This window comes from Scatophagus argus, chromosome 4, assembly GCF_020382885.2.
Source record: "Scatophagus argus isolate fScaArg1 chromosome 4, fScaArg1.pri, whole genome shotgun sequence".
NCBI lineage: Eukaryota > Metazoa > Chordata > Actinopteri > Scatophagidae > Scatophagus > Scatophagus argus.
The window spans coordinates 947,771-966,879 of record NC_058496.1 but is presented as its reverse complement, the minus strand read 5'-3'; the positions used below and the strand labels follow the sequence as shown (position 1 = coordinate 966,879).

The following is a 19,109-nucleotide window of genomic DNA, read 5'->3' as shown; positions in this document are numbered from 1 at the left end:
ACCGCAAAGTTATACTCAAATGTAATTTTAATGAAAGTTCCTGCTGCCACTCAGTCGTCTCCACATGATGCTGTCACCTGAACCAAAGGCAGAAGCTCTTCACACACGTCTCGTTTTCTTCCTCATTTTCACTAGTTTCAATTTTAAAAATAGTACAAACAAAGGAGGAGTTAAAACTGCTTGGCTTTCAGATGGTTAAAGATCATCAGTGTTGTGTGTGTAGACGAGCTACAACCTGAAAGGTGGAGGAGCAGCAGCTTTGAGTTCCTGCCACAAACGATGTGTTCAGCTGAACTGAGTCACATTTATTCTTCTGTATATTAACATTTAGAGTTACAGCATTTGTTAGCAGGTCCAAACTCACATTTTATTATTTCTGAATGTTTGAATCTCATTGGCGAACTTGCAGCAGCTGACAGAATCAGATTTTATTTCCTACACTGAGCAGGTTTGTTGTTTTCTGTTCAGCGTCTGAGCTGAGGAAGGTCTTTGTCATCACTGGAAAAAAGGAAAACAAGGACAAACAACCCAAGAAAACAAACTGAGCCGCAGTACCACATGGGGAGAGGAGGAGACCACATGTTGAACTGACCTTTGGTCCAGATTATTGAAGGTCATCTGGATGTGACAAGAGGAAAACACTCATTTATCACAGGTACACACCTGAATCCAAGCACAGGAAACCAACAGCTGAAAGAAACCAACCAACTTTGTAATGTGCAGCAAGACTGAATTTTGCTGCAGTGGGGTTTAGAAACATGTTTTCAGTTTAATCAGGACTTAAATCAATGATTTGTTGATATCTGATATCTTGATATATTGTTCATATCTTGCATTGTCTTAGAGTAAATGTGCAGCAGTGTTACATGTAATGGAGATAAAACACTCATCCAGTCATTTTATTATTTCTAAATAATCACTATGATGTATCTACAGCACAGAAATAATGTTTTTTATCCATCAAGACCTTCATTTAACATGTTTTACAACACACACAAACAACCCACACATGCAGGACTAATAAAAGATTATTTTACCTTATCTTAACACTCTAATTTTGTTTTGCATGTAAAATATGCAGTAGTTAAAGTGTAATGTGCCCTGACCTGTCACTGCCACCTCTCAGCAGTAAGTGAACACATGGCCCAGCTTTTATAACCTGAGGACCAGGTGAGCATAACCAGCTGATGGCTGCAGACTTCAATTCTTGTACTTAAGCAGAGTAATTAAATTTTTCCTACATTCCCCTAAAATATCAAATCCTTCTACTGATTCTACAGATTGAAGTTCACTTCAGCAGCACTAAGTTAACGTTAGAATCTCCTCCCCCAGCTGAGCAATCAGAATATTTTTTACTAAAAGCACATTAATGAAAGTCCAAACATCCTGGTGATAACTCATAACTGTGACAGGAGACTCTGTGCCTCATATTGAATATTTTACTTTAAAGACAAAGAATTTTCTGACAATACTTCTGTATGTCAGCAGTCCGAGTCCAAGTTTCCCGCTGGTATGCAGACATTTCCTTCACGCAGGCGCAGAACGTACCTGCAACATGTCGGTCAGCTGAGGTCTCGGGCCCGACGTTCAGCCGACCTGAGGGGCCAGAGGACTCGGATCTGTGAACGACACCAAAAAGACAGGAAATGTGAGTAAATGAGCTCACACGTTTTGGTCTGCGTGTTTTGGAGAATGCAGATGGAAAACTGTTTGTAGTTTTTATATTTTTACAGCGAGCAGCTTTTACTTTCACTTTCATTTGTGTCGTTTGTGGCGCAGCAAGAATTTGTTGGTGAGTAAAAATTTCAATACAAACTAAGCACAAACAGACGAATGAACTGCGTGCAGGTTATTAAACGTGTTGATGGATCGAAATAATTAAAATATTAATGATAAAACAATGAAAGTGAATGTGGACAGTCAGACAGCTGCAGGAACCCGCAGATTGTGAAATAAGACAAAAGTGGCAAAACCCTAAATAAAACTAAAACGACGAACCAAAATCCGTCACATTAACAGGAAGCTTGAAACTGTTTTAAAATGGATTCGACCTTATGACTGAAGGGGGACTTTTGCAGGTTTTAGCTCCAAAGTGATCTGCTCCAACGCACACCGGAAGCTCCGGTCTCTTCTAGGCTTCGAGTACGTCAGTACCTGTCAGTACACAGAGAGTACTGCTGCTCACTGTGTGACAGTATACAGCTACTACAGTCTTACCACTGTGTGTACCAGCTGGAAGTTAAAACAGACAGGTGGAAGCACCTGAAGGCTCGTGTCATCGCTGGAACACAAGATGTTCCTGCTTTTGTTTTTCACTGAGCTGAATGAGAACATTTTGTTCCTTTATGTTTGAATGGTTTTAAAACCACCTGTTGTTCTCCAGCCCAGTTTCTCCAGGTGTCTCCTGCACGGCGACAACATGGCCGCTGCGGCAGCAGACGGTGAGTACAGTCAGATTTACTGCACAAGTGTACAGTAACTTTGTCAGGTACTGCGCTTTGTATTTGAAACTAGATTAGATTAGATTAGATTCAACTTTATTGTCATTACACATGTACAAGTACAATGCAACAAAACGCAGTAATATCTGAACCGAATTCACAGGCAGACAAACTGACAAAATATCTGCCTGCCTGCCTGCCTGTCTGTGTGTCTGTCTGCCTGCCTGCCTGTCTGTGTGTCTGTCTGCCTGCCTGTGTGTCTGTCAGCCTGCCTGTGTGTCTGTCAGCCTGCCTGTGTGTCTGTCAGCCTGCCTGTGTGTCTGTCAGCCTGCCTGCCTGCCTGCCTGTGTGTCTGACAGCCTGCCTGCCTGTCTGTGTGTCTGTCTGCCTGCCTGTGTGTCTGTCAGCCTGCCTGCCTGCCTGCCTGCTTGCCTGTCTGTCTGTCTGTCAGTGTGTCCATCAAACAGGTTTCATTTGGGGACCATCAATAAATTGCTGTTTTAAAGACAGTCAATTAATCGATTAGTCAATCAAAAGTAAATCAGCTGCCGACTGTTTCTCACGTCAATCATTTCAGTCTTTTCTCAGTCGTTTGCTTTTAGCTTCTTGAATGATTTGCTGCTTTTCTTTGTCATGAATGAAAGTTAATGTGAGAGTTTGGGTTTTGGACTGTCGGTTGAACCAAAGACGCAGACCGAACGATGAATCAAATCGTTGGGAAAATTAGCAGCAGGTTAATTAAAAGAATATTTAGGTTATTGGCAGCCTTACACCTGAGGTTGTCAAAGCCACATTTAAACTTCAGTGTGATGTTAAGGTCACCTTCACATGAATCTCATGGTGATGTGGAGCTGATTGTTCCTTTTCTTTGGGGCCAGAGCCTTAAGCTTTAAGCTTTCAGTGCTTTTCAAAGTGGTTCAAAGAAGAGAGAGATGAAGGAGTGATAATAGAGGTAACAGATTTTCAAAACAGTTCATGTCACCTGTCCAGAGATAATATTCTGTACGTCTTTGTAAAACAGTTCACCCCTCACACTGAAGGAAAGATTTTGGTTGAAAGTGTTTTCCTGCACCACACACCACTGTGACTGTGGGATCGTTGGATCCACAGCACAGACTCATGTGTTGTAAACTGATCACACAAGCTGTCTGATAAATAAAAAATACAGTATTCCCCTCTGAAATATAATGCAGTACAGGTATAACATAACATTAAAATACTAAAGTAAAAGTACCTCAAAATTGTAATGAATTACTGTATTAGAGTGATTGTACTTCTTATGTTAAACTGTTATTTCAGTGGGTCAGTCCAGTTAGGTTGGGATGAAACACTTTGCTTTCCATCAGGTGGCACAAAGTCAAACTGTGTCACATGAGTCTGATTTTATAAAGAAGGAGAACACACACTCTTTAAACTGTCTTTAAACTGTGCACATGACTATCAGTTATTTATTATTTTTGCTGATATATTAAGTATTGAAAACAACATGTTATGTGGCTGGCCGGACTGGTTTAGGACTGGTTTATCTTGAGTCCAGCAGTAAAACTGTGAAATGAAAAATATCTGCACTTTATATGTTAAATAATGTTTAACGAGGGTGAAGGAGCGGCTGACGTTTTAAGGGATTTATTGTGATAATTGTACTTTTTTCACGTCAGACACTCATCATAGACTTTTTGATGTGCTTTAATGTGTGTGGACGGCTGTGGATTTTGTTTTCTCACAGAAGGAAGCGTAGCGAGGTCTCTGAGCCACAGCAGCAGCTATCAGTTCCTTCCTCCCTCCAGTAAGTTCTGCTCTTCTGACTGTTTATTTGAACTGTTCCAAGCTGAATTAAAGTTTATGTGCTGCTGAACCTACAAAGGTGTAACATGTTTAAAGCATGTTAATGTTAATGTTAAGCTGAATAAACTAACAACAAATAAACTAACATGCTGATGAAAATCACGCCTATCATTCAAATAAATTTTCCACAATAAATTCCACTGAGCAGACAAGACTCAGAAATCAGATCAGAAAGCACAGAATTTAGCTGGGACAGTATAAACGTGTTATTTCAATATTTATTTGATGACACTTTTGGATTGTCATTTAACTCCTCAAATATAGTGAACATATTTACGTTGCCTATAAAAAAGTATACACCTGCTTGGATGTTTTCCCCTTTTATTGTGCTTGTAAATAATAAGGCTTTTTTGACCAAAAGAAAAATCTTTATTGATTTATTATTTTTATATTCTTATTTCTGTTTTTATTATAATTCTCATCTTGGTTGGAGCAGCTGTCAACAAACCCAATTTCCCTCAGGGATCAGTAAAGTATTCTGATTCTGATTCTTTAATGTCAAACTGAAAACAGATTTCTATAAAGAAATGTTAATGAATTAAAAATATTGTGTAAAATAAGTGACTACATAAATATTCACCCCCTTTAAAGTGACCTACCTAATTCAGCAGAGGTCCAGCCAATTGGTGCTAATAGTCTCACAATAAGTGAAACAGAAACCACCTGAGTGCAGTGAACGTGTCCCAAGTAACTGCAGTATAAAGACATTTTTGTCTGGAAGGTCCAGTCACTGGTTCACCAGGATTCCTGGCTACAATTACCCCATGAAGACAAAAGAAGACGACATGCAGCTCAAAGAAAAGGTTACTGAAAGTCAGGGGATGGATACAAATAAGTTTCCAAGCCACTGAACATCCACTGGAGTTCAGTTAAATCCATCATTAACAAATGGAAGGATTGTGGCACATGCGTAAGTCTGCCTCGAGCAGGTCGTCCTCATGCAAGAAGGACACTAGTGACAGAAGCCACCAAGACACCCGTGACTACTCTGAAGGAGTCCACAAGAGAACTATGACTTGAGAGGTTTATTCTCCAGCGAGACAGTGTCCTGAAGCATACAGTGAAAGCTGCACAGAAATGGTTTAAAGGCAACAGGGTGAGTGTGTGGGAGCGGCTGAGTCAAAGCCCAGACCTCCAGCCAATAGAGAATTTGTGACTGGACTTGAAAAGGGCTTTTCATGCCTGATCCTTGATCCTGCAGAGGAGAAGGGACAAAAACTGGTGTCCAGATGTGCAAACCTGACTGAGGCCTGTCCACACAGACTCAGTGACTCTTATTTTACATTCTACATTTTTAATTAATTAACATTACTTTGTAGAAATCTGTTTTCACTTTGAGTTTTTTTCTTTTGACAAGAAAAAGGCAGATTATATTGTCTGTGTTTCCTTTTATAAAAGCAATAAAGGGAGAAAATACCCGAGAAAATGAATACTTTTTAAAGGTGCTTTATCCAGTACAAAATGTAAATACTTGGCCTGAAACTCAGTTATAGACAGTTGCATGAATTAATAATGTGCAATCCTATAATTAACACTCAGCCAGTCATATCAGTGTTGGACTACTTGGAATTAATCAGCTGAAAGGAAAATTAGGCTGTTAACAGTGTACATAAAGTACAGTTGGGGTCCAACTGGTTTGATTTAATGCAAAATGACTGAACCAACATCGATCAGGTGAAGGTGGACAGAACTTCAGCATCCGGCTGGTTTTGATTCACTCTGTTTGGCCTGTTAAAGTTACTGCAGTACAAAGTCTTATTTTCTTATTATTTTGATGTTAAACTTTTGAAGGAGAAACATTCAGCTGATTGGCTGTGAGACATAAAAACAGGACGTGTCACAGTCCTGATGGTTTATGGTGCTGCTACAGTCCCATTGATGGGCTCAATGTGAGCGACCGGTGAGTCAAGTGCAACACCTGGTGGTAGATTTCAGTGTGCTGGTCGGGTCCAGCGTTTTTCTTTTTATCAAACTGGTTTGAAAAATTTCACAATTGCTCAAAATTAACATAAACATAACTTTGTCATGGACGTCCTCCAGGTAAAGCCACACACAACACCAAGTGCTTACATCTGCACTGAGACAGGGTTTAGATGAAGTGGTTTTTTTGGTTTCAAGAAGCACATTTTGTTGACAAAGCAGCTCAAAGCAAAGTCCAAGTTCTGGATGGCTGACAACTGGTCCACACCAGGAAGTTGTGGGTCTTTTTGGTGTTTTTGTTCGTCGCTGAACTACACTTTTCGGAGCGGCGATGAAACTCCTCGCTGCCCGCATTGTTTACACTCTGGATCAGCTGATGGACCTGAAGCCGGCCACCGCTCCAGGGAAAACACCGAGAGAAATCCCTGCTGAATGCTGGATTAAAACTCACAGTGGATGCAGGGGAAATAAAAAGTTACGGAGGAAGAGGGAAACAGCGGAGGCTTATGACTAGGAAGTTTAAGCCGTGTCTCCCCTCTATCGTCATGGGAAATGTGAGGTCACTCGGGAATAAGATGGACGAACTGACGGCACTGTCGCAGAGTCAGAGGGAATACCGGGAGTGCAGTTTGATGTGCTTTACGGAGACATGGCTGCACCAGGACATACCCGACGACAATGTGACGGTAACGGGCTTCCATACGGTCCGTGCGGACAGAGACTGCGCTACCAGCGGTAAGCACAAAGGGGGAGGGCTTGCCGTGCTCGTCAACAACCGGTGGTGTAATCCAGCTCACATCACAGTGAAGGAGCGCATCTGCAGCCCGGATGTGGAACTGTGTGCCGTTGGACTACGTCCATATTACCTGCCCAGGGAGTTTTCACATGTTGTCATGGTAAAGGTTTATGTCCCCCCCTCTGCAAACCCCAGCAGGACATGTGACACTATTCACTCTGCAATAGCCCGGATACAGACTCAGCACCCGAGTGCATTCATTGCAATCTCGAGTGATTTCAACCACACTAACCTGGACAAAACACTCCCCACTTTCACTCAGTTTGTGAACTGTCCTACCAGAGAGGGAAGAACAATACACCTGCTGTATGCTAATGCAAAGGATTGTTACAGCTCTTCCCCCCTCCCCCCACTAGGCAGGTCAGATCACAACCTGATCCACCTCTCCCCCTGCTATGTGCCTCTCGTAAAGCGTCTGCCCACAACTTCAAGGACTGTGAGGAGATGGACAGACGAGGCCAATGAGACACTCCAGGGCTGTTTTGAGGTGACAGACTGGCAGGCACTCTGTGAGCCCCACGGCGAGGACATTGATGGGCTCACTGAGTGCATCACTGCCTACATAAACTTCTGTGTGGACACCATTGTCCCAACCACAACTGTAAGGTGTTACCCCAACAACAAGCCGTGGGTAACCAAGGACATCAAAGCCATCCTCAACAACAAGAAGAGGGCTTTCAGAGCAGGCAATAGGGAGGAGGTGAGAGCTATTCAGCGCACCCTGAGAATAAAGATCAGGGAGGCAAAGGAGAGGTACCGGAGGAAGCTGGAGTGGAAACTCCAGCAGAACAACACGAGAGAGGTGTGGAGTGGCATGAGGACCATCACAGGTTACGGGCCAAACAGCGGAGGAGTTGATGGCAGTGTGGAACGGGCGAACGAGTTGAATCAGTTTTTCAACAGATTCGACACAGGGACCCCAATTCACACTTCAAACGACTCCTCAGCAGTACGGTTGCAGCCACTCCAGCCTCTCTCCCTCCACCCACATTCCATCTGGATGGCCTCGCTCACACCTCGTCCCCAGAAGCCTGGGTGGACCACTCTCACCTGGGTACCACATGCACTCCTCCCCCACCCATCACCCCAACGATGACCTTCACAGCTGACCAGGTGAGAAGACAGCTGCAGAGACTCCGTGCAGGCAAAGCTGCAGGCCCAGATGGTGTGAGCCCCAAGGTCCTGAAAGCCTGTGCCCCCCAGCTAAGCGGAGTACTCCATCATGTCTTCAACCTGAGTCTGAGTCTTCAGAGGGTCCCCGTGGTGTGGAAGACGTCATGCCTCGTTCCTGTCCCAAAGACGCCGCGTCCCAGAGACCCCAAGGACCACAGGCCTGTGGCCCTGACGTCACACATCATGAAGACCCTGGAAAGACTCGTCCTGGAACAGCTCCGGCCCATGGTCCAACCACTTCAGGATCCCCTTCAGTTCGCCTACCAGCCCCGCCTTGGAGTGGACGATGCCATCATCTACCTGCTGAACAGAGTCTACACTCACCTGGACAAGCCGGCAAGCACTGTGAGAATCACGTTCTTTGATTTCTCGAGTGCGTTTGACACCATCAGGCCGGCTCTGCTGGCTGAGAAGCTGACAGCGATGCAGGTGGATGCCCCACTGGTGTCCTGGATCGCAGACTATCTGACGGGCAGACCGCAGTACGTACGCCTGAAGTGCTGCCTGTCAGATGAAGTGATCAGCAACACCGGGGCTCCACAGGGGACTGTCCTCTCTCCCTTCCTCTTCACGATCTACACCACAGACTTTACGCACTGCACAGAGTCCTGCCATCTTCAGAAATGTTCTGATGACTCTGCAGTGGTTGGGTGTATTACTGGGGGGGATGAGAGAGAGTACAGGACAGTAGTGGACAACTTTGTCACATGGAGCGGGAAAAACCACCTACAGCTCAATGTGACAAAGACCAAGGAACTGGTGGTGGACCTGAGGAGGACTAAGGCTCCAGTGACCCCTATCAACATCAAAGGGGCCACTGTGGAGGTGGTGGAGGAGTACAAATACCTGGGGGTGTACTTAGACCACAAACTGGACTGGTGCAAGAACGTGGACATGGTCTACAGAAAGGGCCAGAGCCGCCTCTACTTTCTGAGGCGGCTGAGGTCCTTCAACATCTGCAGGACGATGCTGAGGATGTTCTACGAGTCGGTGGTGTCCAGTGCCATCACTTATGCTGTTGTCTGCTGGGGCAGCTGCCTGAGGGTGAGGGACACTAACAGACTCAAAATGTGACTCAATGGACAGACAAAGTTTGGCGTGTCCCCTGTCTGTCCACTCCTGCGTGGGCTCACAGGAAGCTGCAGAGGACTTGAACCTACAGCTTTGTGTCCTGTGATGGAGCTGAAACAAGTGAACAAGACAGCTGAACACTTTCTGATCTTCTCTTCAGGTGATTGAACCCAGTAGGTCTTCATTCAGTGTCTGACGTTTCCAGCAGAGGAACATCATGGAGAACTCAGGTAAGACTTTGTGAGTCTGAGTAACACACAGTCTGCTCTCACTGTCCACACATCACACACATCAACAACTCTGTCTTCTTCTCTGTTTGTGCCTATGGTGATCAGATGGTTATGGTTGAAGCTCTGCCTCTTCCTGTTTCTCTCTGCTCGTCTCTGCTCTGCTGACTTTGTTCTGTAAAGTCGACCAAAAAGCACAACTCAGTTTTTTCAGTCGTGATTCTGTTTTCACAGCAGCAGGTGTTGTTGTTCATGTAGTCCATTAAACCACCAAAACCGTTTAATTGACCACAGATGGTGTCGTTCTGTCTGACGGATAAAGCAGTCAAGATACTCAAACTGTCCTCCCACTAACTCATCCAGCTGAGTGATTCTGGTCCCAGAGGCAGGTGGTCTGCTGTCCACACCTGCTGCTCTGAGTCATTTGACTGGACAGAATCCCCACAAATCTGTTAAACTGCCACAGATTCTGTCAGTGCAGCACTTCAGGATCCACTGATAGATCTGCTGTGTGACCAGCAGTCACTGCAACAAGCAGCTTTAATTCAGATTACATGTGGATGAAACAATGAAGGAATGTCCACACTTTCTGTGTTCCTACAGGGTCAGATAGAGAACATAAGAGGCCCAGGAGGAGTGAAGATGAACCTCCTCAGCCCAGTAAGTCAAAGTGAACTGAGTGTGAAACCTTGTGGTCCACATTAACATGTAGAGTTATATATAGTCATATTTCAGGAGAATAAACACAGAGACTGTGTCTAAACTAAAACTTTAATGCACAGACTGTACAGATGTGTAGATATAGAATGAATGTCCACATTTTCTGTGTTCCTACAGGCTCAGAGGAAGCACCTGTGGGGATCAGGAGCAACACTGAATTCCTCCCACCAGACAGTAAGTCAAAGTGAACTGAGTGTGAAACCTTGTGGTCCACATTAACATGTAGAGTTACAGTGTCTGTAGGTGGTGGCTACAAACTCACATTTTATTTCTTTTAAATATTTGTGAGCTCACTGCTGAATCTGCACGTTTCAAGTTAATAAAGGATGACAGAATCTCTTCAGTCCACCTTAAAGAAGCTGTGACTTCCTCATTGGTTGCTGGTCCAGTTTTATTGTGGTCCACATGCAGTAAGTCTACACTGACTGTGTTTACTAATGCAGAGTTTCTTTTCAGGCTTTCTGGAGTTTGAAAGTACATCACCTCACCACATCACCTCCAGTCACGAAGGTGGGAAAAAGAAATGAAAATGAAGGGACAAACAATGAACAGAAAACAGTCAGAAAAAGAAGGAACAAAGTTACAAATGCAGGAGAGGGACTGAACACTGGAATATTTGTAGAAAAACAAACCAGATGAAGCTGTTTGGATGTGATTTTCCTTTTCATTTTGCATCAATCCACCCAACTGCGATCTCACGTATTTTCTAACAACGTGGTGATTCTTTCAATCGTGATGCAGGAGATAAACCCAGAGACTGTGTCTAAACATGCTCCAACCTGCACAGTTTGAAGAGTTGTTGAGTGAGGAGAAACTTAATAAACTTTATGAAGCAACAGATTCTAAATCATTCCTGCCTTCTTGTCCTTCAAAGCAGTGAAAATGTTAATGTTGGCTGTGGACACCAACAGTCACTGCAACAAGCAGCTTTATTCCAGATTACATGTGGATGAAACAATGAATGAATGTCCACACTTTCTGTGTTCCTACAGGGTCAGATGTGAGTGTCAGCAGCAATAGCAGCTTTTATTGGCTGCCACCTCACAGTAAGTCAAAGTGAACTGAGTGTTAAACCTTGTGGTCCACATTAACATGTAGAGTTATCTTGTGCTGATATGGCACAAGGCTCGTGATTGTTTAATTTAATGTAAGGTTTGATACCGGGTTCAAATTGTAGCGTCTTTTATAGTTTGAAGGTATTATTATTACGACGTGTTTGGCTAGCGGAAAAGCTAATTAACATTGGTTCTGTGGTTAATCCATAAGTGTACGTTTATTAATCTAAAAACGTACTTGTGTGCCTTATGTTGTTTTTGATGGTATGTGTTTCTGCTTATTTAATATAAAAATAACACGTTAAAAGACTGATGTAAGTTGATGTAAGTGTAAGTTAAAAGCAGTGGCATAGAGCTCTCCATCAGAGATTGTCAGTGATTTAATTTGGGTTATAAAAACGTGATTTTCACGATTTTCATTGCAATAGCTTAAGAATACATGATTTCAGTTTGTATGAATCAATAAACTATATAAGTTTATTGACTATAAGTGCTATAAACTCTAAAGTTATTAAACAATGGTCAGATAGAAGAGGATTTTGTCCAAAGACTATTAAATGTTCTCCTTCAACAACAGAACAAGGTCAAGAGTGTGACTGAAGCAATGAGTGGGATTATGTACAGTACACACTGACAGAAGCCGACTGAATCTAAAAGTGAGATAAATGCTGTGCAAAGGCGGTCGTTATCATTGTCCACATGGATGCTGAAATCGCCCATAATAATTATTTTATTAGTTTTAAGGATGAGACTCGATAAAAACTGATTCCCCCTCTCCTCTCTCTTCGCTCTCTATTTTCTTTTACTTGTTTTGTAACAAGGTAGTGATCATATTTCAGGAGAATAAACACAGAGACTGTGTCTAAACTAAAACTTTAATGCACAGACTGTACAGATGTGTAGATATAGAATGAATGTCCACATTTTCTGTGTTCCTACAGGCTCAGAGGAAGCACCTGTGGGGATCAGGAGCAACACTGAATTCCTCCCACCAGACAGTAAGTCAAAGTGAACTGAGTGTGAAACCTTGTGGTCCACATTAACATGTAGAGTTACAGTGTCTGTAGGTGGTGGCTACAAACTCACATTTTATTTCTTTTAAATATTTGTGAGCTCACTGCTGAATCTGCACGTTTCAAGTTAATAAAGGATGACAGAATCTCTTCAGTCCACCTTAAAGAAGCTGTGACTTCCTCATTGGTTGCTGGTCCAGTTTTATTGTGGTCCACATGCAGTAAGTCTACACTGACTGTGTTTACTAATGCAGAGTTTCTTTTCAGGCTTTCTGGAGTTTGAAAGTACATCACCTCACCACATCACCTCCAGTCACGAAGGTGGGAAAAAGAAATGAAAATGAAGGGACAAACAATGAACAGAAAACAGTCAGAAAAAGAAGGAACAAAGTTACAAATGCAGGAGAGGGACTGAACACTGGAATATTTGTAGAAAAACAAACCAGATGAAGCTGTTTGGATGTGATTTTCCTTTTCATTTTGCATCAATCCACCCAACTGCGATCTCACGTATTTTCTAACAACGTGGTGATTCTTTCAATCGTGATGCAGGAGATAAACCCAGAGACTGTGTCTAAACATGCTCCAACCTGCACAGTTTGAAGAGTTGTTGAGTGAGGAGAAACTTAATAAACTTTATGAAGCAACAGATTCTAAATCATTCCTGCCTTCTTGTCCTTCAAAGCAGTGAAAATGTTAATGTTGGCTGTGGACACCAACAGTCACTGCAACAAGCAGCTTTATTCCAGATTACATGTGGATGAAACAATGAATGAATGTCCACACTTTCTGTGTTCCTACAGGGTCAGATGTGAGTGTCAGCAGCAATAGCAGCTTTTATTGGCTGCCACCTCACAGTAAGTCAAAGTGAACTGAGTGTTAAACCTTGTGGTCCACATTAACATGTAGAGTTATCTTGTGCTGATATGGCACAAGGCTCGTGATTGTTTAATTTAATGTAAGGTTTGATACCGGGTTCAAATTGTAGCGTCTTTTATAGTTTGAAGGTATTATTATTACGACGTGTTTGGCTAGCGGAAAAGCTAATTAACATTGGTTCTGTGGTTAATCCATAAGTGTACGTTTATTAATCTAAAAACGTACTTGTGTGCCTTATGTTGTTTTTGATGGTATGTGTTTCTGCTTATTTAATATAAAAATAACACGTTAAAAGACTGATGTAAGTTGATGTAAGTGTAAGTTAAAAGCAGTGGCATAGAGCTCTCCATCAGAGATTGTCAGTGATTTAATTTGGGTTATAAAAACGTGATTTTCACGATTTTCATTGCAATAGCTTAAGAATACATGATTTCAGTTTGTATGAATCAATAAACTATATAAGTTTATTGACTATAAGTGCTATAAACTCTAAAGTTATTAAACAATGGTCAGATAGAAGAGGATTTTGTCCAAAGACTATTAAATGTTCTCCTTCAACAACAGAACAAGGTCAAGAGTGTGACTGAAGCAATGAGTGGGATTATGTACAGTACACACTGACAGAAGCCGACTGAATCTAAAAGTGAGATAAATGCTGTGCAAAGGCGGTCGTTATCATTGTCCACATGGATGCTGAAATCGCCCATAATAATTATTTTATTAGTTTTAAGGATGAGACTCGATAAAAACTGATTCCCCCTCTCCTCTCTCTTCGCTCTCTATTTTCTTTTACTTGTTTTGTAACAAGGTAGTGATCATATTTCAGGAGAATAAACACAGAGACTGTGTCTAAACTAAAACTTTAATGCACAGACTGTACAGATGTGTAGATATAGAATGAATGTCCACATTTTCTGTGTTCCTACAGGCTCAGAGGAAGCACCTGTGGGGATCAGGAGCAACACTGAATTCCTCCCACCAGACAGTAAGTCAAAGTGAACTGAGTGTGAAACCTTGTGGTCCACATTAACATGTAGAGTTACAGTGTCTGTAGGTGGTGGCTACAAACTCACATTTTATTTCTTTTAAATATTTGTGAGCTCACTGCTGAATCTGCACGTTTCAAGTTAATAAAGGATGACAGAATCTCTTCAGTCCACCTTAAAGAAGCTGTGACTTCCTCATTGGTTGCTGGTCCAGTTTTATTGTGGTCCACATGCAGTAAGTCTACACTGACTGTGTTTACTAATGCAGAGTTTCTTTTCAGGCTTTCTGGAGTTTGAAAGTACATCACCTCACCACATCACCTCCAGTCACGAAGGTGGGAAAAAGAAATGAAAATGAAGGGACAAACAATGAACAGAAAACAGTCAGAAAAAGAAGGAACAAAGTTACAAATGCAGGAGAGGGACTGAACACTGGAATATTTGTAGAAAAACAAACCAGATGAAGCTGTTTGGATGTGATTTTCCTTTTCATTTTGCATCAATCCACCCAACTGCGATCTCACGTATTTTCTAACAACGTGGTGATTCTTTCAATCGTGATGCAGGAGATAAACCCAGAGACTGTGTCTAAACATGCTCCAACCTGCACAGTTTGAAGAGTTGTTGAGTGAGGAGAAACTTAATAAACTTTATGAAGCAACAGATTCTAAATCATTCCTGCCTTCTTGTCCTTCAAAGCAGTGAAAATGTTAATGTTGGCTGTGGACACCAACAGTCACTGCAACAAGCAGCTTTATTCCAGATTACATGTGGATGAAACAATGAATGAATGTCCACACTTTCTGTGTTCCTACAGGGTCAGATGTGAGTGTCAGCAGCAATAGCAGCTTTTATTGGCTGCCACCTCACAGTAAGTCAAAGTGAACTGAGTGTTAAACCTTGTGGTCCACATTAACATGTAGAGTTATCTTGTGCTGATATGGCACAAGGCTCGTGATTGTTTAATTTAATGTAAGGTTTGATACCGGGTTCAAATTGTAGCGTCTTTTATAGTTTGAAGGTATTATTATTACGACGTGTTTGGCTAGCGGAAAAGCTAATTAACATTGGTTCTGTGGTTAATCCATAAGTGTACGTTTATTAATCTAAAAACGTACTTGTGTGCCTTATGTTGTTTTTGATGGTATGTGTTTCTGCTTATTTAATATAAAAATAACACGTTAAAAGACTGATGTAAGTTGATGTAAGTGTAAGTTAAAAGCAGTGGCATAGAGCTCTCCATCAGAGATTGTCAGTGATTTAATTTGGGTTATAAAAACGTGATTTTCACGATTTTCATTGCAATAGCTTAAGAATACATGATTTCAGTTTGTATGAATCAATAAACTATATAAGTTTATTGACTATAAGTGCTATAAACTCTAAAGTTATTAAACAATGGTCAGATAGAAGAGGATTTTGTCCAAAGACTATTAAATGTTCTCCTTCAACAACAGAACAAGGTCAAGAGTGTGACTGAAGCAATGAGTGGGATTATGTACAGTACACACTGACAGAAGCCGACTGAATCTAAAAGTGAGATAAATGCTGTGCAAAGGCGGTCGTTATCATTGTCCACATGGATGCTGAAATCGCCCATAATAATTATTTTATTAGTTTTAAGGATGAGACTCGATAAAAACTGATTCCCCCTCTCCTCTCTCTTCGCTCTCTATTTTCTTTTACTTGTTTTGTAACAAGGTAGTGATCATATTTCAGGAGAATAAACACAGAGACTGTGTCTAAACTAAAACTTTAATGCACAGACTGTACAGATGTGTAGATATAGAATGAATGTCCACATTTTCTGTGTTCCTACAGGCTCAGAGGAAGCACCTGTGGGGATCAGGAGCAACACTGAATTCCTCCCACCAGACAGTAAGTCAAAGTGAACTGAGTGTGAAACCTTGTGGTCCACATTAACATGTAGAGTTACAGTGTCTGTAGGTGGTGGCTACAAACTCACATTTTATTTCTTTTAAATATTTGTGAGCTCACTGCTGAATCTGCACGTTTCAAGTTAATAAAGGATGACAGAATCTCTTCAGTCCACCTTAAAGAAGCTGTGACTTCCTCATTGGTTGCTGGTCCAGTTTTATTGTGGTCCACATGCAGTAAGTCTACACTGACTGTGTTTACTAATGCAGAGTTTCTTTTCAGTCTCTGAGCTGCGGGTTGTTCTGCTGGGGAACAGCTGGTCTCAGAGGAGCTCAGTGATTAACTTCATACTGGGAGGGACTGTGGTCAACACTGAGGGAGAACTGGACTGCTGTCTGGCAGTGACAGTACCCTTAGAGGATAAAAAAATTGTTCTCATCAACACTCCAGATCTGCTGCATCCCAACATCCCTGAGAACAAACTGAAGGAACATGTGAACAAGTGTGTGAGACTCTGTGATCCTGGACCTCATGTGTTCCTGCTGGTTCTCCAGCCTGAGGACTTCACTGAGGAACACAAACTGAAGCTCTGCAGAGTCCTTCAGCGCTTCAGTGATCGATCATTTGATCATTCACTGGTTCTGATGTCAACACCCAGAGAGGAGAGTCCAGGTTTCATGGAAGAATATCGGCAGCGTCCACCCCTCAAAGACCTGATCAGAAGATGTCAGTACAGGTTCTTGTGGCAGAAGAATCTTGAACTTCCAGAGCTGTTAACACGCTTGGATCAAATTGTGAAAGAGAACAACGGAGAACATCTGAGCCCACGTGGATCAATATAGGTCTTGATGGATTTATCATGCAATCTGTTCTTAATGGTTCAAAATCCTTCAGATGTCTCTGCAGTTTGTCAAATGTTGATCTGAGGTGAACACACACCTTCTGTCCTTGTGTTCTGGTCAGATTGTCCAACATGGTGATTATTACATACTTTACTTCATACATGGTTTGTGTTTGATTTAAACATTTAACAGGATCTTCAGCTTTGTCTTTAACCATCAGAGCTGCAGAAAACAACAAACACAGATCTCCTCCTGTTCTGTTGTTTCTTCTTTAGCTCAGTTAGCTTGTAGATGATGTCAGCGTCCTGCAGTCACTGCAGTGATGGAAGAAGTACTCATATGTGTAAAAATACTCTGTACTACTCCACCATATGTCATTATTATAAGAGTCATTGCTGATATGTTAACAAGATTTTAATGTCACAGCTTTTTCAGATGTTTCATGTAATTGAAAGGGTTCAAATATGCGTAATTATTATTATTATTATTATTATTATTATTATTATTATTATTATTATTATTATTATTATTATTCACTTTTATTCCATATTCATTTGATCTTAATCTTCAATCACTTTTGCAATCACTTACTCATTAGTCATTTATTTTTTTCATTTCATTATGAATTAGTCATTTACTGATTATGATTCATTATTTTATTATTTTCATTCTATGGTTGTGGCTACTTTTATTTCATCCACATATTCATTTAGTTTTTGTCTTTGTAGTGGGTCTGAAATAGCCACATACAGTTTATTAGGATAACAGTCATCCCCTCTTTTTCATTTTAATTTTTGAACCTTAAATTACAGTTTTTATGAATTGCTAAAACACTGTTTCTGTTGTGTGAATCAATTGCCAGGTGTCTAAGTCATTTGCTGAATTTAGCATCATTTTCACAAAACTATAAACCATCTTCACCTAGTAAAACACTATTTGCAGATCTCAGTCCTTCCTTTTGCAAAACTCTAAACACATAATAAAACACAGTTATCAATGTGATGCATAACGGTAACAACAAGTGGCAAAATATGAACACAAATAAAACGTGTGTCATTCATTGAACACAACAATTCAAAATCGATCACACTTGTTTCTCATCATGTCCTGACAGTGCGCATGCGTCGATACGTGTGCAGCCTATTACAGACGCTCCCGATCTTTCTCACTGTTTTCTACTATTTTATTATTATTTCGCGACTCCTTTTACTTTCTTTTACTCTGGACTACACTGTCTTCTATCTACCACACACCAGGAAAGTTGTGGGTCTTTTTGGTGTTTTTGTTCGTCGCTGAACTACACTTTTCGGAGCGGCGATGAAACTCCTCGCTGCCCGCATTGTTTACACTCGGGATCAGCTGATGGACCTGAAGCCGGCCACCGCTCCAGGGAAAACACCGAGAGAAATCCCTGCTGAATGCTGGATTAAAACTCACAGTGGATGCAGGGGAAATAAAAAGTTACGGAGGAAGAGGGAAACAGCGGAGGCTTATGACTAGGAAGTTTAAGCCGTGTCTCCCCTCTATCGTCATGGGAAATGTGAGGTCACTCGGGAATAAGATGGACGAACTGACGGCACTGTCGCAGAGTCAGAGGGAATACCGGGAGTGCAGTTTGATGTGCTTTACGGAGACATGGCTGCACCAGGACATACCCGACGACAATGTGACGGTAACGGGCTTCCATACGGTCCGTGCGGACAGAGACTGCGCTACCAGCGGTAAGCACAAAGGGGGAGGGCTTGCCGTGCTCGTCAACAACCGGTGGTGTAATCCAGCTCACATCACAGTGAAGGAGCGCATCTGCAGCCCGGATGTGGAACTGTGTGCCGTTGGACTACGTCCATATTACCTGCCCAGGGAGTTTTCACATGTTGTCATGGTAAAGGTTTATGTCCCCCCCTCTGCAAACCCCAGCAGGACATGTGACACTATTCACTCTGCAATAGCCCGGATACAGACTCAGCACCCGAGTGCATTCATTGCAATCTCGAGTGATTTCAACCACACTAACCTGGACAAAACACTCCCCACTTTCACTCAGTTTGTGAACTGTCCTACCAGAGAGGGAAGAACAATACACCTGCTGTATGCTAATGCAAAGGATTGTTACAGCTCTTCCCCCCTCCCCCCACTAGGCAGGTCAGATCACAACCTGATCCACCTCTCCCCCTGCTATGTGCCTCTCGTAAAGCGTCTGCCCACAACTTCAAGGACTGTGAGGAGATGGACAGACGAGGCCAATGAGACACTCCAGGGCTGT

General features: G+C 42.1%; 1 protein-coding gene across 2 annotated transcripts; it reads left to right on the top strand.

Moving 5' to 3' along the window:
- The first annotated feature begins 1,398 nt into the window (after positions 1–1,398).
- On the top strand, positions 1,399–17,681 carry LOC124057910. Of its 2 annotated transcripts, XM_046386584.1 has the most exons (17): positions 1,399–1,648; positions 1,780–1,792; positions 2,384–2,441; positions 4,168–4,227; positions 9,407–9,476; positions 10,077–10,133; positions 10,311–10,367; positions 10,650–10,703; positions 11,186–11,239; positions 12,190–12,246; positions 12,529–12,582; positions 13,065–13,118; positions 14,069–14,125; positions 14,408–14,461; positions 14,944–14,997; positions 15,948–16,004; positions 16,287–17,681. In XM_046386584.1, the coding sequence occupies exons 5-17, from the start codon at positions 9,464–9,466 to the stop codon at positions 16,844–16,846; spliced, it is 1,182 nt and encodes a 393-aa protein (XP_046242540.1). In that variant the 5' UTR covers positions 1,399–1,648; positions 1,780–1,792; positions 2,384–2,441; positions 4,168–4,227; positions 9,407–9,463; the 3' UTR covers positions 16,847–17,681. The 2 variants fall into 2 exon arrangements, with proteins under 2 accessions (XP_046242540.1, XP_046242539.1); XM_046386583.1 differs by lacking the exon at positions 1,780–1,792.
- The last annotated feature ends 1,428 nt before the right edge of the window (positions 17,682–19,109 follow it).